Consider the following 21,103-nt stretch of genomic DNA (forward strand, 5'->3'; position numbering starts at 1 on the left):
GTTTTGTACGAGTCCTAAAATGATATAACTGATGAATAAGGAAACAAATTATAACTTATAATAATGGCTGCATTCGGTTTGGCGCTTACGCTTATAAGCACTATTCATCCTTAATGTTTAACATTTGATAAACAACAAGAATGAAGTGATGCTGTAAGCGCCAAAGAGAACGCAGCCAAAATACTATGTACGTACTATATTATATATATATATATATATATATATATATATATATTACATATTGAGGAACATTAGCTAGAAATCATACTGGGGAATTGGCGCGTGTTGCCCCACGAGCTGTTCACACAAAAAATTAATATTTATCATTCCAATTATCAATATTAGCATTCATAATAATGATGATGATAATGATAATAATATTTTAAACAGTGAACAATTTATGGAGCAACACGCACCAATTATTCCCCAGTACGATTTCCAGGTAATGTCATTCCTGGAAGCGAACGTCTTTCGTTTCCGAGGGAAGCCTAGATGCTATGAAATGAGAGGAGTGGAGATGGCAGTTGTCAAAATAGGCCGCAGGCTTGATGTATATAATCATATCTGAGTCATATGCGGCATCGGTGTGTGCGTCGAATTTGCGAATTCTGCAGTTTTTGTTTTTGAAATTCAACGAGAAACGTGATCGTTGTCATGAGAGCTCGTTGCTATGCGATACATTCGTAAGGTGATTAATAGCTTCTGGACTACAATAAATAACTAAAATTTCAAGAATTAATTTCAAGAACGTAATTTTATGAATTTTTTTAAATTGTAACGGTTTGAAGTTTCGTGCTAAAAAATATTTTAAATTTTCCAAAATAAAGATAAATGAGATATTAGAAAAATATAATCATCAGATAAGAGATAACAACTAACTAAAATTTTTTGAGAATCGTATTTCCGAGAATTTTCAGAATTTCCTTATGTCTGGAATTTGGAGTCCAAAAACTTTAATTCCCAAGAAAGGACGAAGTCTCAGGAACATATATAATCAGATAAAAAGTTATTCAATAAATAAGAACTTAGAACAAATACGAGTATTACTTATTAAATTTTCCTTTGTTTATTAATATATGAGCAACATTATAATTACACTATACCGACGTTACATACATACATAATCGTAAATTTAATAAATATTTATTATTAGAGTTCAGGCATTTAAATATATTTATAAATATTTATAAATATATAAAATGCGCCATAAAACATCAACGCCCTGAAACTATTAAAATTGATGTAATTTTATATATTGAGCCACTTTATTTTGTAACATTATTTGTAACATCTTTTAGCGTTTTCAGAGTGGATTTGATCGCTCCGAGAGCGATTAATGACGTCACATGCTCTGTTCTAGATTGGACGAGGAGAGCACGGTGACGCTATTAATCGCTCTCAGAACGTTAAAACTTGTTCCGTCCGAAAACGCTATTTGTATACATTATACACAGTTAATTTTTTCTTTCTTGACACGCTTCCTTTACACACAGACGACGTTTAAAACAGACGGGAGATCAGTTCGCGTTCGAGAATGCGAGATATCGATTCGCGACCATCGAAATATCTCGAGTGAGATTGATGTCAGATGTGTGCGCTTCTCGAGTTGACATACGGGCACATACGGGCAAGTGTCAAGTTGTATTATCAAATGCACATAAATTAAAGGAGAATGGACTTCGAGAGTCCTGACGTTGAGAAGGAATTTCCCGGATTGTACGCGTCCGAGTCGGCGAGGAAGAGTAATGAGAGCGATTGTACGTAATAATCATCGTTATGTTCGGCAAACTATTGGATGTTGTGTGTGTGTGTGTATGTGAAAGAGAGAGGTTATGTTATTTGTCAAAATCTACTCGCTAATGTTACAACATCAGCCTCTCTCGCTCGCATTTCACTGCCAGAGATAGCCGTCTTGCATCAATTATTTTTACACTGCAGTTAGCGACGAGGGCAGTCACGACAAGCATTCCAAGAAGGAGCTCCTGGGTGGAAAGCGCAAGGATAAAAAGGACCGAAAGGACAGGGGTTACGCGACCCTAGAGGGTGAGAGCTCGCCGGACGAGGATCAGGAAACTAAGTAATATTCGCGCTGAAACCTGTGCGATTTCCGTCTCTTTTTACATTGCCGCTTGACATCTCTCGGAATGACACACGAGTGCTAATGTAACGCGCGATTAACGGATCCACTTGTCCCGTGTTTATCAGATGCGCACGAATGAGGCTGTGCTATTAACTGACGCTTGATAATTAAAATTAACGGCCATCCATCCGCCGTATTGCTCCGTATTTCTCGTTTGCAGAAGCACTCAGCTTTCTCTCGCATTCACCGAGGCCGATTTTTGATTTGTAAATGGAAACCGGACTTGTTTCAAATGTTTATGACTTGATACTGTTGCTTGTACTAATTCTGATTTGCTCGGTGAACATTTATTTTATCGTAAGAGTCTTCATTGCGTATATACAAAATGATAATTGAACGCAAATTGCACGTAAGGTAATTCCAACTTTTCGAATGTCTTGCGTAATACCGAGACTAGCATGTAGTTTATTACGCAGAAGTCCTTCGAAATCAAAAAAGACCAAGGCCTTTAAGTTCCCATCTAAAAAGGAGAAGCGGGAGAAATCGCGGGAGAAGGAGGCGAAGGAAAAAGACGCTGAGAAAGAGAAGGATAAAAAGAAGAAGGAGAAGGATGAGAAGGATGTGGACAAGGAAAAGCGGAAGGATAAGGATAAAGACAAATTCAAGCAAAAGTTGAAGGATCGAAAAAAAGGGAAGCATGAAGGATTGGATATTGGCGGTAAGACTGTAATTCATGTATAAATACTTATAATTAATATTTTGTTCTGTCAATGTTTCTTACATATTATCAGAAGTTAGAAAGTAACACGTGACTTGTAACGCCGTTACCACTTTCGTTATTTTGTTTTTTTAGTAACGATCGTTAGTTTTTTTATCTGTAACGATAACGGTAACGGATTTACTGTCACTTTTTTATACTTTTCTTGTTTTATAATATATTTTTTTTATTAATTTATTAGTCTAAATCGACTGTGGAATGTTTTAATTAAAATGAGAATACGCCAACACAGATCTTAGTGTTTTATTAATTAGGGTGCGGATGTTTGGGCACGGTGAAAGCGGATCTTTATGCCTAATAACATTTTTATATATAAATCTTATAATTCTCAGTTTAAGTAAAAGACGTTTATTAGCATCGTATTATTAAATTGCTTTGGAAATTTAATTGTGTGATTACTATTCAGTTTAGAGCTGCGTTTTAAAGACCGACGATTATGCGGCGTGCAGTTTACTTGAACTGTGAATTATAAGATTTACATATAAAAATATTATTAACAGGGTGCGAATGTTTGGGCACGATGCCGGGACGCGCGCGGAGAACCGCTGCGTGCGAATGAGTCGAACGCTCGCTGAAACGAGACAGCAACATTTCTCGAGGAGACTCGAAGCTCAGTTTTATGAATCATAAATATTTTTGTCAATTTCAATTGAAGCTAATTTTTCCTCTAAAGATTTCGGATCATTTTGAATAAAAGCGTTCTTACACAATCTCGAATCAATACAGAAAAATACAGAAAAAATCTCCGCGCTCTATTTACATTGAGGCCGCGCGCCAGCGCTGAGATAAATATTATCAGATATATTCAGATAGATCGGGCTTCAAGTCTTCTCGAGAAATGTTGCTATCTCATTTCAGCAAGCATCCGACTAACTCGTACAAAGCTGCTCTCCACGCACATTATGCCCGAACATCCGCACTCTATTAATAATATTTTTATATGCGAATCTTATAATTCACAGTTAAACTGCGCGCGGCATAATCGTCGATCTTTGAAAAACAACTCTAAATAGTACGTAATCACAATTAAATTTCCAAAGCAATTTAATAATTCGATGCTAATAAACATCTTTTACTTAAACTGAGAATTATAAGATACATAGAATTACATATAAGAAATATTATTAAACATCAAGATCCGCTTTATATCCTGTTGACGTTTGTTCATTTTATTTTTAATTAATTTTTTGAAAAATATTTTATATTCTATCTTTTAGACTATACTTCGGTAGTCACTACCATTGAACATCTATAATTCATTACATATATACTACACATTTTCAACTTACTAACAGTGAATATTGAGATTCATTCTTAATAATGATATTAATGTTTAAAAAAACAGTAAAATCTAATTAAACTTATTTTAGTATTATAAAAAATTGATAAAAAAGTAACGAATCATTACTTCTCAAGTAACGATAACGCGTTATTTTTTAAAATTAGTAACGAGTAACTTTTTACAAAAAAAATAATGATAACGGTACGCGTTATTTTTTCAAGGTCCAATCCTGCATATTATTATATACATATTATTCTTATACGTATGCATGTTATATTCCTCAGAGGAACAACCGATTTTCGGTGTCAGTCTTCATCTGGCGGTCGAAAGAAGCTGTTGTCACGACGGAGTCAAATTACCCTTGGTGGCGCGAGACTGCATAGATTACGTGGAGGAGCACGGGATGAATGTGGAGGGCCTCTACAAAGTCCCCGGGGTGAAGTCGAAAGTTCAGCATTTGAAAAAATTGTACAATAACCGGGAGCCGGTGAATATATCCGAGTTCGAACCCACGGTAGCTACGAGCTTATTGATACTCTTTCTTAGGTTTGTATACCTGTCCAATTCTATCCTCTCTTTCTCACCATGTGTTTTAAGATCAAACGAAAAAGTGCGCATTGTGGTGATGTAGAGACCTGCCAGAGTCCGTGCTGGAGAACAGCGAAACGATATCGCGCTTCGAGCAGGCCGCGTCGACCAAGGACGTTGCGCAGCGGGAGGCGCAATTGGCCCAGCTGACGCAGCAGTTACCGGAATGCAACAGGATACTTCTGGCATGGGTCACGTTACATCTGGACAATGTCACGACGCGAGTATGTTTAAAATATTCATTTGATGTGAGAGGTCTGTCAGAGCTTAAATATTTAGATCTTTTTAGAAATAAATTTTTATTAAATAAAAAATTGATTGTGGAACGGCACAAATTTTCTACATCAATTTAATACATTATTTTATACAGAATCTTCATGTTCATTCTCAATATTTGTCTTCATATTCAATATTTTATACAGAATATTTATATTCATTTTCGATGAATTTTACTTCAGGAAAAAACGACAAAGATGAACGCACAAACGATCTCGATGACGTTAAGCCCGGTTCTGCAAATGAGTCACCGATTGCTGTTGGCTTTATTGTTCCACTGCAAGGCTTTGTTTCCAAATGTACAGTTGACAAAATACGTGCCACCGCTATCGTCCGGTAGTACGAATCTGCCAGATTCCGTGGAGGGTATAGCCGCGGAATTGTCCAAGCAGGAGTCGTTACTTTCTCAAATTCACATGCAGATGAATGCCGGCTTTGTAACGAAATCTCGCGAGGAACAATTGTGGGAGGTACAACGGATGATAACGCAATTGAAGGTATAGTGTATAAGAACGTTTTAAAAATTTTCATATCGCATAAAGAGCAGCGAGTAATAAATTGCACTTTACAGAGAAAGTGTAAGACTGTTCAAAAATTGGAAGGTGCTACGCAAAAGAGTCTGGATGAAGAAATAAAGTCGACCGATAATATTTCGATAGTAGAGTCTACCTCGCAGAGGCCGAAGACGGCAGACGAAGATTCCGGGCAGGCAATACCACCCGGTGATGTTCAATCGTCAACCAACTCGACATCGATAAAAAAAGACAGCAAACTGCATGGCGTAGAAGAGGCGAAGGAGAAGTGCTCTTGCTCGGCGGGTAGCGGTGCGAACGCCACCACGCAAAACGAACAAAGTGTAAATGTACAGGAGAAAGACGCGGTTGATTCCGCGGTTGAGGCTGCAGCAGTCACGCCGCAAGAACCGGAGAATGTAACACCGAATGATCGAGCGAACGGTACGTGATGATTCATACAATTCTCTAATAATTTTTTTTTCTTAAGCCTAAGTATTAACATATATCGTTAATTTATGTGCAGAGCCTGAGGAGGAAGATGTCATAGATAAGTTGCGAGAAAGGCTGATCCACGAGGAACTATTGAACATGCAAGCGCTACTGAAGTCCCGCATCAGTCAGGAGAGGAATGAGATTAAACGGCTGATGGAGATGCTGACGGAACGCGGCACGAAAGAAGAGAAAAAGAAACCCAAGGAGAGGACACACTCTCCTAACGAGGCCGAAATGACGGCCATGATACAGCTAGTCAAAGAGAATCAGTTACTCGAGGTACGTTCCTCCATGCCGGAGCTTGTTGTTCCTGTTCTACTCTTTATGTTTATACGTGTTTCTTTGCAGAAGAAAATGACGACATTAATACGTAGTATTATCGAGGAGAAAGACGCTTGCGTGGAACTGCGTGTACAGCTGGCGGTGCATCAGTTAATGGCCAAAACTTGACCGCAGACCTCCTAGCGATCGCATCGGAATCACAACGTCTCTACGCTATAAGGATACGCTCTGACATTACGTTTTTGCACATAATTGACCATATATAGTTTATAACGTGTTACAATTATCACACACATGTACCAATTAACTCGTTCGATCCTTCCGTGAAGTAATAAAATATACAAAATGCAGCCGAAATCTCTAATGTATCTTTCTAACTCGAGTTCCTCATTGAACATCTATGCGTACGTGTACGGGGAGGTAGTGTGTGTGTGTGTGTGTGTAAGGGAAGGGAGGAGTGGCGTCCTTCAAATATTCAAATAAAGTAAACGTAAGAGATCATTTTTTCCTCACAGTAAAAAAAAGTAATATATTATAATAGGAATTCTATTTTTTTTGTATATAATATTTCATATTTTAACACGTCAGCAAAAACATTAACATATTATTATCATGTATTAATTACACTGATGAAATTTCAGATAGTTCGGTAAATTAAATCAATACATCGAGTCTAGAACGCACTTTATACATTCTGAAGTCATAGCAGCGTCACCGTCCCTTCGCATAAAAGATGAGTCACTCCGGAGAAAATTTAAAACAAAAGGGGAAACAAAAAGAAATTATTCTCGCGTTAAGCAAGCAAGGGAGCAAGAAATCGGAATAAATGGAAACAAGATTGCTCGAGAGTGAGGCTGAAGAAAATAAACGAAGATGAAACACACAGAAACTCTTCAACGGAAAATAACGAAGCGCAATATTTACTATATATCACACTCTGTCACACATATCTTCTATTTGCGAAGATTATATTTTGCTTATTAAACTTCAAATTTGCGCATTACGTATTCAATATTCAATTAGTATTCAGTATTCTTATTAAGATTTGATAAGCGCTGCAGATAGATCGATAAAAAAAAAGAAGGTAATTCAGGATTGAGGGAACAATTTATCGTGTTCAATGTATATTTACAATATTATCTGATAAAGGTACAGCGCTGAATATCGACCCGTATAGGTTTGCGTATAATCTTGGTAAAATTGCTGCTTTGTGTATTTTATACGTAGGAAAAATTTGCACGTCCGATGTAGAGTTTCTCTCTTCGTTTGTTTTTTTTTCTTTTTGTTGCAGGTTCTTTTATGTGCACCTTTGTATAAAAATCTATTGAACGTCCCTCGCGGCGGCAGAAAACGCACGCGAAAACTGAGATTGTGCCGAGGACGTTGATACACAAATTCTCGCATTCGTCAGCGGAAAAGGATCGCGCAGCCTCGTGTATCGATAGTCTTGAAGAGTAAGAAATAAGCTCATGCGGGCTCTACAGTCGCAACGCAACGCAACGCAACGTAACGCAACGCAACGCAATACAACGCAACGCAACGCAACGCTGGGTACTCTCTCGATATATCGTATTGTCAAATTAAGTCATCATTAATTCGAAAAAGCGGTTCGAAACGTTTTGTTGGGCATGAATTGAGATGATCATTATATCAGCTCGAGATTGTGGTATCCGACTGTTGGAACGCAATATTTGTACCGCGTCGTGGAAAAAATCGTGTCTTTACAGGTACATCTTATATTCAATGCGATACTTTTTTTTCTCTCTTCTTTTCTTTTCTCTTTCGTTCGCCGAGAACGAGATCGAGCGACAGATAATACAATAATGTACTCACACGGCGTCACTATCACAGTGTAATACAACAACTCGCTAAGAATAGTAGCATACGCGGTACCTACGAGCAGTGAGGGGTAGTTTCACTACCAGAATCACGAAACTGCAATCAGCGTCAGTTTCGCCTAACGATCTGCAATTATAGAAAATATTATACGTGTAACTTTATCACACAGTCATTACAAAGAGACACAGGCTGAATTGGATTTTGACGTTCTAATATCGTTTGATTGTTTCACTAATTGTAGAGCACCGAATAGACTTTAGGTGGGACATGATCCTGGGGATTGCGGCATTTAGAAAGCCCTCAACTGCAACTCTGTTCCAAAGAAGATTACCGTTAAAAAAAAAAAGCATTGGTAAATTATAGCACGAGTATATAGTAAATTCAAAGAGAATATCTTATTGCCTCTTCGCAGACGGGCATGTAGATTTTTTACGAAGCTTATAAAGTAATTTACAAAATGTTATAAAAGATGGAATATATACGTATAAAAAAATAAAGGAATGTTTCCTCTCTCTCTCTCTCTCTCTCTCTCTCTCTCTCTCTCTCTCTCTCTCTCCTATGGCCAATGATTTTGCAAACGATATTTACAATAAAAGAGGATGATTAAAAATGTTTCGATACAGAATCGATACCTTTATCCTGTCCATTTTGCAATATTGTTTGATTTCTTGATCATCCCAGACTTTTTTGTTATAAAATATATCAAGTATTTGAGATATTTTATTTATATCCGTCAATGAAAATTTAACTCAATAAATATTAATTAATATAGAAGTTGGTGATGTAAGATACGACTGAGACAATGCTGTTAGACAGACAATTCTCGAAATGCGAATTTGCATTACATATAATCTTTTTTTTTTTAAGTTATATAGTAAAATTAACGAATGTTACTTAACGTTTCGCAATATCTATTTCGTTCGTCTATCTTCCTTTTCTCGATGAAATAATGTCAATAAACGTAATATAATAACTATGTATTCTTAAGTGAATCTTTTTATGATAAATTTAATGATATCCTCATTTACATCGTTCACATTATTCATAACTCACTGGATAATATAGCTTCATAGCAGCTTTTTTAGTCGATTAAATTTTAAGTAATGAGTGTCTCGCGATTCGGGTCTTTGCTCTCGTTTCTCTTTTTCTCCATCTCTCTCCTTTTCTCTTTCTTTTTTACAATATAAGAATCTGTAAAGTTGCAAATGGCTTTTTTTAAGCCGCACGTTTTTTTGCACAACATTCTTAAACAAATAGAGGTCCGCGATTCGAAAATAAGATCGAACGAAGAATGTGTCATTGTAAATAAAAATAATGTTATTGGCTTCCTATTCTAAAATGCATACGGTATTGAAAAATATTTTACTGACAAAATAATAGATGCAAAGACTCGATATTTGTGAATACCATTTAGTTTATTAAAATTAGCAAAATATTTTAGACAAACCACGAAATTTTTCTCCCCGAGATTATAATAAAAATTATATAGATTTTTAAATTAAAATAAAACATGTTCTTTGTAAAAGATTCTAAAAAATCTATGTGAAAAAAATCATCTATGCTCGCGACAATAATATGAGAAAAAGCGACACAGATGTCTTTATGCTTATTATTTTAGATACGAAATTAATTTCAATATAGATCATACTTATCTCTAAAGATAATTTTTAAAAACAAATAATTACGTAGCAAAAAATTATATATAATATATCAATATAGATTTAAAATAAAACAATTACTTGCTTTCAATTTAAATTTATTTTAAAAAATTACTATTGAATTTTTAGTTATTTATTTCCATAAAAATCATAAAAATAAGTACGATATTTTGAATGAAAAATATAGAGACAGTTTGTTTCGAGAAATTCAAATATGTATTTTGTTGTATACTCATAAAACATTATATAATAATTTGCCAATTCTTGCTACTCATATATGTGCATAAAAATGTTTAACTTCGATTGTTTGACGGGGCTAAAAAATTCGAGTATAAAGGTAATAAAAAAAAATATTTAATTTTTTTTAATTACGTTGGGACAAAGGGAAGTATTAAAACTTATATTAATGCCCAAAATCTTTTTCATAAGGGCTATACAATAAAAGAAAATAAAATGTAAATTTTCTTTTCTTTTAATGAAACTGCATGAAAAATGAAAATCAATATGCATATAACTGTTAAAAAGACAGTCACAAAGAATAGGAAGCCAAGCAGTGATGATGTTTAGGTAAAACGATAATATTTATTATCTTTATACTCATCTAAAGCCATAATTTTAATTTCACCATTAAATTTAGAGTTTCACTCGCACACACATTCAAGCATTTGGCAGGCAAGAACCTAGAAGAATCTAATTCAGAGAGAGCAGTATTACTACGAAGTCATCATATCATTGACTGAATTTGATATATTAGGTCCTTTTAGGGCGTCATTTATGTCTCTTCTAAACATTGATAAATTTTGTGTAAACCTGCAAAAGGAAAAAAATATCAAAGATTAATATCAAAGTTAATAAAAATTAATAAAGATTAAAGTAATAAAACGAGCAAATAAGATGTTGAATAAATAAAAAATATGAATATGAATATTCGATGCAATTTAATAATGCGAAATGTTTCCATTTAACTGAATCTTCTACTAGATATAAATCCGATAAAACACGTAACATAAGAACAAAGATCGTTCGTCATTGAAATAAAAAAGTTAAAAAAGCAAACGTAAAAATATATTATAACTACATCAAAAGTGGCCGATACTACTTTGCTCTCTTACCTATCTCTATTTTTTGTGAGTAAATTTCTTTCAATCCCATTCATTAAATTTTCGAACCATTGGGCCATCGCTGCTTGCTTATCAACTGGTTGACTTCTAATAATATTTTCCCTTAATTGATTAAAATACTGCAAGAAGATATTAAAAAAATATAGAGAAGATATAAGAATTACATTATATAATGAAACTCATTATTGTGAACTTACGTCTTCATTTAACAATATGAGACCTAATAAAGGACGAGACATGCTCCATTGATTTCTACAATCTTCAAACATTATCACATTTAAAACAGTACTTAAAATTTGTTGAAGTATTTCAGGATGCTGTTTCAATACTTGTAAAAATAATTCTCCTCCTCCAGGAACAACTGCATTTTTCCTTCCTGGATATCCTAAAAATATATACAATTATGATATAATTTCTTACATCAATATAATTTTGTAGAAAACACGCTATATTTTATTCATAATTATTGTTAAAATGTACCTTTTTGATAAAGTTGTTTAAACAAATATGTCACAATATGATCAAGAGTTGCACAGCAACCAGTACAAACCATAGTATCTGAAATAAGAAAGTTTTATTTTTACTTCCGCTTTTGTTACTGCAAAAAACCGAATGTATGCACACACTAAAAAAAAATCACAATAAAATGAAAAATATTGTACATGCAATCAAAGTGGCAGCATTGCAAGCTCATTAAAAACCTACCTGTGTTTCTATATAATTAATATTTTGTAAATTTACAATCTAACAAAAACAATAAATATAAATAATATTAATAAATATTACTATATATACTATATATAATTTAAATAAAGAATATAAGATGGTTAAAATTATTATTCTATATAAATTGATATAAAATCAATCATTATGTCAATTTAAAAATGTTGCTAACTGCAACTACATAGAATCTCAAAAACTTGATTTCTATTTTATCCATTTACAATTGAAAAGATAATCTTAATATTATACATATACGTATGTTCAATTAATCATTCATATTGCATATGAGTATCGAAAAAATTCAAGCATATGAATAATAATAATACATGCAACTGCAATTAGTACATTAATCATATAAAACATACATAATCTTTAACTCAATGTTAATGTATTTAGTAGTATGTCAGCTGTGCGGCTGATTATCTGTGACAGACCCATTATTCAATTCCGTTTCAATGGAAACAGAAAATTGCATAACACTCATAGAGCATATTATAGAGAGTATAAGCGATGTGGTTCTTGCGTATTGCACTTTATCATGTTTAGGGTCCAGGCTCCACGCACTCCAATCCTCTTATAGCCAATGTTATTTATAAAGTGTTCTCAATAACTTTCTGTGCATAATAAAATACTCGAAATATGCGTCTGTTCCTTGCATTTCGAACTGTCGCAGTGACTAATATCTATAGGCAGATTTACATTCCAAGCAATAATGCAAAAAGCAAGAAATATTAAAACCAATATCGAATTCTAATGTATAAAAAAAAGTAAATGTTACAATTTTAAATAGTGCTCGCAATAGTGAAACAAATGTTTATATGACTTAGATAATATTTTGAAAAAATATTACCTAAGTGCAAAAGGTTATTAAAAAATTTATAACTTTTTAGTCCTGCATATATCTATATGTAACATGTTCTGTTATGAATCAATTACTCTTTTCAAATATATAAATCTTTATAAATAAATTATTAATGCGCGTGTAATTCTGCTAATACAATGTATGCTAAATATTAAAAATCATCTTTTCTTTATGTGTAACCTAACATGGGAGAATTTTTTCTAGGAACACTGATTAACTGAGAAAAATAAAAGACTCTCTCAATCTTCGTAGATGTTACATTTAAGTGTTAAAATGATTTTAATTTCAAAATATGGCATTGAGGATATAGAGTAGTAGCAAGAGAGAATCAGCCGCACAGACCTGTGTAGAAGTCTTTTTGCGCACCTAGTGCTGTAAGGCCTTCGCTGATACTGGAGAGGATGTAGAGAAAAACTCTAGGTTCCAAAGTGGATAAAAAGACCATGTGATCTTGCGCCAGACATTCGAGTAACAAATAATATGTTGCTGACAGTTTTGGATAATGCTATCGAAAACAATGTATAAAAGTAACAATATAATAACATGAATATTTTTATCAAATATTTAATATTTGTATAGTAAGTCATTAATATTGTTGATATAATTTCACAGGGTTGCCATAAATTCTTCATTCTAAAATTCCATAACTTTTCCCTGACTTCCAGACAAAATTTCGTGATTTTCCCTGACTTTCAATAATATTAAAAAATTTTTTTGTGTGTTCGTTTAATTTGAAAACTATTTGGAAACCGTTAATTATTTTGTTAAGAGAGCAATTTGACACAGCAATGTAAATTACTATTACTATTGTTGACATTGCTTGCACTTAATTATTAAGTTGCTAATATTTCTTTATCTTTTTCTTTTATATATGCGCACAATTCTTTTCCTCTGCTTACCATACAAGAAAAATGTAAATATAGATTCTTTTTGATAAAAACTAAATAATCCTGTTTATTGGAATCTCTGATTTGCTATTATACAAAGATTTACAAACTTGAAAGAAAAATTACAAAAATATGCCAAGTCAATTTTAATTTTATTAACTTGTTTACAAGTGACTCAAGAAACTTACAAGTTAAAAAAAAACAGTTTTAAATAAATTTAAAATTCCAACAAATAGTAGACAAGTTGAAAATTCTAATGCTCTTAGTGAAGCATTTTAAACTCCTGTTAAAAAGAGTTTACATTAGCTAACAAAAGTGTATAAGTGTGTAATATACGCATTATTAAACTTCTTTAAATCTAAAAATTTTAATTTTCCAGAAAATTTTGTAAAACTTCCTGACTTTTCCCTGATTTCCAGTTTTATAGCAACCCTGTTTCATTATCCAGATGAATAAAGAAGAAAATTATCTAGTTATAATAAATAAAATATCACTATTGTAACTAATGTGTATCACTTACCAAAAGATCACTTTGTGGAATACTAAGGAGCAATTTGACAAATGTATTAAGAGCATTGTCCAACGCCTCATCACCGTACAGCCTAAACACTCCGAAGTTTACGTAACTTCCACACAAGGCTGCCTTTAACATACTGAAGCATATACTTATTCCTTTGAGTTTCAAAGGATAGATCTGATCCTTGGGTACTTCAACATTTAATATGTGATTGCCGTAGCTACATATTATTTTGCTGGCCTCGCGGAACAACAGGATCCCGTTCGGAGACGACGCGTCGAATTGTAATCGTTGACTCCTATTTTGTACTAACTCGGCAAATAACTTCAGGACGGGCGTTGTCACCTGCGGTTCGTGATGCCACAACTCCACAGCGTGTAATAAAATCGGCGTATAATTCGGATATCTAAGTTCAAAGAAAATACCGAAATAAAAGTAAAGTAAAATGAATGCTTTTTGATATTGCAAATCATTAATGGTAAATATATATACATAATATAATAATATAAAAAATATATATATATAATAGGACTGGTGATTTGCTTCAAAGGTTTCGACATTCGAATTTCGAAGCTTCGGCATTAAAATTTTCAAATTCTTTCAAAGTTTCGAAGATTCGAAAAATACATTTGTGCAAATAATAAATATTCAGAAAATTTACAAATATTCTAAATAAAAAGAATTAATATATATACGAAATTATTCCTAAAAAATCTTAAAGTATTATAATCTGAAATATTATAAATTAATAATTAAACTTGATACATGTAAAAAAGGAAAGATAATCAATAAAACAATCCGAATTAAGAAAATTCAAATTTTTAATGTATTTTTCAGAACTTCGAAACTTCGAAGCTTCAAAGTTAATTTTAAACTTCAAAGCTTCGAATAGTCGAAGTGAGTAAAAAGTAACAGCCCTAATATATAATATATATAATATTCTACATATATCTTATATGTATATACGTACATCCAATCAAAAAGCATCATATAGGATGTCTTGGTGTTGAATGCATAAGCTAAGCCTCTAAGGTCTCGCGCCAAACCAATCAACGCTTTCTTTGCCTCCTCTGCTGCAAAGAGAGGTGTATCTGCCGCACCCATTAATTGACCAAGGCTCTCCAATGCACCTAAAATTATATAAAAACTTACTCATCGCATGTTTTAAAAAAAAATTGCGCTAAGATTCTGTAACTCTTAACAACAATGTCAGTATTGTTGCACATTTTTATCGTACACATATATCTGTGCAACAATGATACAACGATACCGACAGTGTCGTTAAGAGTTACAGAATCCCAGTGCTGATTAGATATTGATAAATTTTTTTACCTGTAAGAGGTAACATAAAAGTATGAAATCTTTCCTCGTCCTCGCCTAAATCTACCATCAATAATCTACCAAGAGATGTGTAAAACATTGATCTACAACGCATTTCTGTTACAGCAACGTTGTTACCCAAAAATGGAAAGTGTTCTCGCTATTACAAAAAATTTAATTATTACAATTTATACAAAAGATTATTGCACTGAGAAAAAAATTTATTGAAAAACGCAAAATTTGCTTCATTTTATCAAAATATTTAGTCCGATACGATCAATTAAACGTTACTACAATGGCACAAAATAATTTGTTACTATTATAGACAAAATACTATTTTTTAATTAAACTATTTTGTTTCAATAAAAATTTATCGTACTTAACTCAACCGTTCGATTAAAAATACACACTATTTATTATCCCCATCAGCATTGTTTAATCAGTTTAATATTTGGAATTTGAACAAATATATTACTTGGATAACTAAATAGCATGCAAATACAAATAAATACTCCTAGTATTTCAAACAAAATAATTTAATTGAGTTGGTTTAGTTAATTCTTAATTAAAAATTTTTGATGGTTGACACGAATAAACTATATTTTTCTTTGTGCAACTAAAAAATTGTTGAATCAACCATTGGCTCAAACAACTATACAAATTTAATTTGTACAATCAATTTTTTTTCTCAGTGTAGTTGAAATTGTAATAAAATATTAGTAATATATCTCAGTATGTACCGTATGATTGTTGAGCATAAATTGTACTTCTTCTAATTTTACGAGTTTACGAACACAACTATAACCCACTGATAAATCATTTAGTAGTTGTAGCGTCTTGGAAATAATTTGTTCACTTCTACCCCAGTACTTCAAATTCGTTATTCTGTAAATTCGTTATTCTTGTAACATGGCATTAAGTTTCCAGAGCACAACGGATCTCGCGCGAGTGTCATACACACATCACTTACATCTTTCGAATAAAAATGCTGAGTACCATCGCCTCGTCGTTGAGACCCAACACATCCGATAATCTCCTGTACACTTTAGAATTCTTTTGAACCTGATCGCCGACGTAGATCTTTCGAAATTGCTCGAAAAAACTCAACATCGCTAATTCCAGTTTCTCACAGCCACCTTGCGCGAGCCTCGAATCGGTCAGGTTCATCAACTGAAGCACTCTGCAAACCAGTTCTCCGTCCATGGCGTCGAACTCTTCGTTGCTGTTAAATGCAACTCTCCCGCCGATAACACCACCTGCAAAAGATGAGAAAACGATTGTGTAAATATATATGGTATTGAATTAAATGAAAAATGAACAATGTCCATTAATACAATTCCGTTTACCTATGATATATACAAGCCATGTGAGTTGCCCCTCCTGAATCGCAATGTCAATCTGTTGCGTCGGCGAGACCGTTTGCGCCATTAACTCCTGATACGTTCTAGCGGCTTGATCGAACAGTTGGACTAGTAGGGTGCACGTTTTTTGATACTCGCATCTACCGATGACCGATATTTGCTCTAACTGATGATGAACCACTCCTAGATCGTCCAACGGATCCTCCAGCCGTTCTCTGACCACCACCGCTACCGATTCGAGTCTCGAGGTGATGTACGCGTTCGTAACCTCCGGCGTGTACGTATTCAATAGGTGCGGATCGCCCGCCTTCACGTACGGCATAGAAGATACCATTCTTTGCCACAGAGTCAAAAGATAGTGCAGACTGTTTGGCGCAAATTGCCACATCTGCAAGCTCTGCACCGTAAACTTTGCGATCAGTTGTATTGCTTCGGGATAATCCTGCACCAGGACCAATTCGCCAAGTTGGAAATTGCTCTTCAGTCGAGATAATAATCTACAAAACTCGTGATAGTTTCCTGGATCACTGAGACCTTGAGGATTCTGTAGTATATGCTTAATGCCGTTGACTAAGTGCGTCAGAAATTTTGCCCTCTCGGTATTGGAGAATAAGCTCCGTCTGACTGACGCTATTTGAACCAGGCACGAAAGTGCCAGGCACGATAGCGTATTGGGTAGACTGTGATACAGATCGAAGAATAGTTTTAATGAAGTAAAATCCAGAAACGCGGGCCTCCAGCTTGTCGGGATTTGTACTGTGTTAAGATCATCCGAACTCTCATCGGTTGACGTGCCAATAAAATCAAACGTCAAACAGTTTTGTGCAAGCTTCAACAGTTGTCTTATCAAACCGTGCTGCGGAAAATATACGGACGATGCATAAATTAATACAGAATTAAAAAAATTGTCCACCAAATGCATGAAATTGCTATATAACGCTTTATACCGTACCTGTGCCTCGTCGTTAAAATTTAAACTTTTACAGTTTTCACGAGCTGTACTCAATAAGGTACACGATAACCTAAATATTTCAAATAGTTGTGTGTCTCTAAAGCTACTCGCTATTCTTCTATGCTTTGTCAGAGATCTGTTCGCATCGGCTTCCGATATTTGATTCATTTCGCATGTCAATTGAGAAAGCAGCTGTACTCCTATCATACAATGCTCCACCGACCCCTTTAATCGTTACAACACGTAATATTATTAATCACAAATGGTTACGTAAAATAATGTATGCGCATTAGAAATGCAGCGTGAAAGGGACAAACCTGAAGAAACTTTGCTACATCGCTGACTACATTCCTGAAGACAAACTCCTCTTTGTCGGAATCGAACCACCCAAGCTTTGATATCCTAGCGAATAACGTAACCAAAGCCTGTATCACAAAATTCGGTAACTTTGGTTGTGTTGCTAAGTAGTTGAGTACGTAATTTCCTGCAACAATTCAACGAAGTGAGACACGTTCCTTTAAATCCCAGAGAAAGAGAAACATCTCTGTTTCACGTAAGTGGAAATTCAGACTTGTGTCACTTACGTATATCAAGCCTCTGTTGTAAGCTGAGCGTTGTCGTAAGTTGTCCCTGCGCCGAACGCGACACCAGCTTCGTCAAGGTGGTAGCGGCCAGTAATTGAGCATACGCGGAGTCCCCGCGGTCCAGGAGAAGCTGGCACTTCGTAAGCGTGTCCGGTGCATTCTGGAAAGCGACCAGGGCCTTCTCCGCCTCCGCCCGATGCGCCGAATCTTGCGACTCGTACAATTGCTTGCACAGCAACTCCAGCTGCCGTACTTCCTGCATGTGATCCATTCTTAGTCACGCTGTTTAAAGTCGTCTTTTAAAGACTTCCATTTAGGTACAAGTCTAAAAGTTTGAGTAACGAGAGATATAATCCACTTTTTACGGCGCCTCGCAAATCTTTATTAACATCTTGCCGTTACTGTCCAAGATATTTACAATTTTACAATACAGTCGCATTATGCCGGCCAAATCACAATTTGAAGCTTTGAATTTACATAGATGGAGTTAAAAGGGAAACCTGAAGATAGTTTCATTCTTCTGTATACAGGGTGGCGCACGAAATGTCCATTTAATTCTCGAGGGTATACATCTTTAAAAGATCATGAGACCGAAAATTATATTGATGTCCGACAATGCTTTTCTACAAGCACGCATTATACACATTCTATACATGTTAGTAATACATATTTAAACAATTCCAATTATGTGTGCACATTATATGTCAGTAATAAATATTTCTGTTTCCAATTATATTAGTAATAAGTATACCACAGGATATTTATTATGTTTAGTATTAAATATAATTTTACTGAAATCTTGTAAAAAAATTGTATAAGAATTTCCGAACTTTTCAAATATTTTTATTTAAAATTCCAGGTAAGATTAGAGAACTTTTTAATCCAACTTTAAAATAAATCAGAGTGCAGTGCAAATAAACTATATATTGAAAATTAATAGAAAGCAGAAATTCCACAAGATTCCACTAACATGAGAATATACATGAATATGCACAGATGTGTATGCCACTTATGGCTAATCAATTATCATTTGGATTTATCAAAAAAAAAAAAAAAAAAAAAACAATTAGTTGAAAAGGAACAAAATTTAAAAGAAAAACCAAGAATTTCGCTTGAGAAATCGATTAAAATTTTTCAGATTATCCCAGAAAATCCTCTAACAACAAATTCCCGACAAAAGATATCTCATGAAAATACATGTTTTTCAAATTTTTTCAAGTAGTAAACACTTTAATAGAAGAAATAAACGTTACGACGTGCACCACCCTGCGATAAACGATAAATTCTGCCCAACTGCATGATTTCGTTGAACATGTTTTATTAATTCACTTTACAAACATTCACATGAAGTAAACATGGGGTACAGTTTTATGCAGTCGAATAATTAAAGGAAAAAATTGTCTAAAATAGACAATAGCGGAAACTTCAAAGAGAACACGTATACCGAAAATACATTTTAAAAAAAATAAACGGCTCAATGTCACACGTGTTTAAATATCGTATCTGACAAATGATATGATATTTACACGCATATACACACACACACACACAAACCACACACACACACGCACACACACACGCACACACACGTACCATGCACGCGCGCACAGTATCGCGATAACGAGGAAAATAAGAGGTCGAAATCTCTCGTCTCGCGACGAACGCACGTCCGCGTCTATTTCGCCGACAAATTGCGCACAAAGTAGCGTCAACGGCCGAGGGATCCCAGAGACGTGGTAGCACTGATAGCGTGTCGACGCGCGCTGGACACTACATACGTGAGATTTCGCGGGCCGCGCGCGAGGTTATACGCGGACGAGCGACAGGTTGTAAATAAACGCGGCGCGCGTTATCGCGGATTCGGCGACCGCACGCGGCCAAGTTCTCGCGCCGGACGAGCGCTCTCGCACTTCCGCTCCGCGGGCTGCTTGCTGGCTGACGACGGCGACGGCGGCGTCGGCGGCGTATGTACAAACAATGCACGTGAGGTAAACAACGACGTTGACGACGACGTTAGCCGCGCCGAGACGCGGCGGAGTCATCGCACTTTTTGTCATTTACATCGCGGCGCGCGAGCTTTCACGTGACGCTCGTCGCTGGGGGGAAATCACGGCCGGAACACGTCGTTCCCGCTCGACTTCGCGCTCGACTCGGCTCCGACCCCCCCGACTCCGCACATTTGGAGAATGCACAGCACTGTGGATCGAAGGTGGTTTTTGTGGATCGATTGCTAATCTATCCCTTGGACCAGCCGTTTGTCCCGCGGCGTCCGACAGGCAAGGAGAAATCCTTTCGGCTCGTCGGCTCGGACAAGCGCGGTGGAAGCCGTGAGGACCAGCAGCGTATAACGCAGCGGCGCGGCGCGATCGGCTTGTGATCGAAGCGGCGCGACCGAACTGGCGTCGTCGCGCACCCGCGCCCGTTTTGTCATGGTGCTTTTGCTCCTCCTCGCGCGTGACACGCAGCAGGCGCGAGGATCCTCTCCCCCGGCGGCACCCGGCGCGAGAAATGCGGCGTATACGCGGACGCGCCGCACACACGGACGAATCCATGCACGCACGCACGCACGCACACACGAGCGTGTGGATTGGACGACACGCGCGGAAATCCGGCGCGGATTCCGCCGGCGGGTCGCGGCCGCACGCGCGGCGGCTGCTCCGCTCCGCGTCGCGATTAATAGCGTCGCGTCGCGCGCGGGACGTCGCGTGTTATCCTCGTCGGCGACTCACCTGTTCGTCCGCCATTTTCCGCTAGCCTCGGTGTTATCTACAGTGAAGCCAGGATCACATGCCAGCCTCCGTCTACGGCCGCCGCCGGCGCATGTTTACACCGACGGTCTACGTTGCACGCGCCCTGCCCCTGGTCGTCGCGGGCGCGTGGAGTTCGCGCGCCATCTCCGTTCTGCCGGGCGCACTACGCGCACATGAGAACGCGCCCTGCTCGAGTGGACGGATATTTTTTTTTTCTTCCAAGATTTTGGAATTTC

General features: G+C 36.0%; 2 protein-coding genes across 7 annotated transcripts; one reads left to right on the forward strand and one right to left on the reverse strand.

Annotated features, from left to right (window-relative positions):
* Window positions 1–1,563: 1,563 nt before the first annotated feature.
* On the forward strand, window positions 1,564–6,650 carry LOC105451651 (ralA-binding protein 1). Of its 2 annotated transcripts, none has more exons than XM_011692223.1 (9): window positions 1,564–1,757; window positions 1,939–2,077; window positions 2,560–2,798; window positions 4,425–4,686; window positions 4,772–4,952; window positions 5,187–5,501; window positions 5,576–5,960; window positions 6,043–6,290; window positions 6,360–6,650. In XM_011692223.1, exons 1-9 carry the CDS (start codon window positions 1,673–1,675, stop codon window positions 6,459–6,461), a joined length of 1,956 nt encoding a protein of 651 aa, XP_011690525.1. In that variant the 5' UTR covers window positions 1,564–1,672; the 3' UTR covers window positions 6,462–6,650. The 2 variants fall into 2 exon arrangements, with proteins under 2 accessions (XP_011690525.1, XP_011690524.1); XM_011692222.1 differs by having other exon boundaries at window positions 1,565–1,757; window positions 2,557–2,798.
* Window positions 6,651–9,987: 3,337 nt separating this feature from the next.
* LOC105451652 (exportin-7) lies at window positions 9,988–20,951 on the reverse strand. Of its 5 annotated transcripts, none has more exons than XM_011692229.1 (15): window positions 20,847–20,951; window positions 18,118–18,373; window positions 17,851–18,017; window positions 17,534–17,758; window positions 16,567–17,437; window positions 16,191–16,476; window positions 15,961–16,105; window positions 15,233–15,380; window positions 14,871–15,030; window positions 13,904–14,306; window positions 12,863–13,001; window positions 11,392–11,469; window positions 11,109–11,296; window positions 10,903–11,030; window positions 9,988–10,600 (listed from the first exon to the last, which is right to left on the reverse strand). In XM_011692229.1, exons 1-15 carry the CDS (start codon window positions 20,859–20,861, stop codon window positions 10,504–10,506), a joined length of 3,306 nt encoding a protein of 1,101 aa, XP_011690531.1. In that variant the 5' UTR covers window positions 20,862–20,951; the 3' UTR covers window positions 9,988–10,503. The 5 variants fall into 5 exon arrangements, with proteins under 5 accessions (XP_011690531.1, XP_011690529.1, XP_011690530.1 ...); XM_011692227.1 differs by having other exon boundaries at window positions 18,118–18,442; window positions 20,847–20,945; XM_011692228.1 differs by lacking the exon at window positions 20,847–20,951 and adding an exon at window positions 19,711–19,899 and having other exon boundaries at window positions 18,118–18,442.
* Window positions 20,952–21,103: the final 152 nt, after the last annotated feature.

This window comes from Wasmannia auropunctata, unplaced genomic scaffold, assembly GCF_000956235.1.
Source record: "Wasmannia auropunctata unplaced genomic scaffold, wasmannia.A_1.0 LD336048.1, whole genome shotgun sequence".
Classification (NCBI taxonomy): Eukaryota; Metazoa; Arthropoda; class Insecta; order Hymenoptera; family Formicidae; genus Wasmannia; species Wasmannia auropunctata.

Bases quoted from the DNA above. Each gene is read 5' to 3' on its own strand.
- LOC105451651 (XM_011692222.1), top strand. From the start codon at position 1,673: ATGGACTTCGAGAGTCCTGACGTTGAGAAGGAATTTCCCGGATTGTAC. The intron at 2,078-2,556 runs GTAATATTCGCG...TTTATTACGCAG, and splicing joins GACGAGGATCAGGAAACTAA to AAGTCCTTCGAAATCAAAAA. The intron at 4,687-4,771 runs GTTTGTATACCT...GTGGTGATGTAG, and splicing joins TTATTGATACTCTTTCTTAG to AGACCTGCCAGAGTCCGTGC.
- LOC105451652 (XM_011692229.1), bottom strand. The intron at 18,018-18,117 runs GTAAGTGACACA...GAATTGTTGCAG, and splicing joins ACAACAGAGGCTTGATATAC to GAAATTACGTACTCAACTAC. The intron at 15,031-15,232 runs GTAAAAAAATTT...ATATAATTTTAG, and splicing joins TTTTATGTTACCTCTTACAG to GTGCATTGGAGAGCCTTGGT.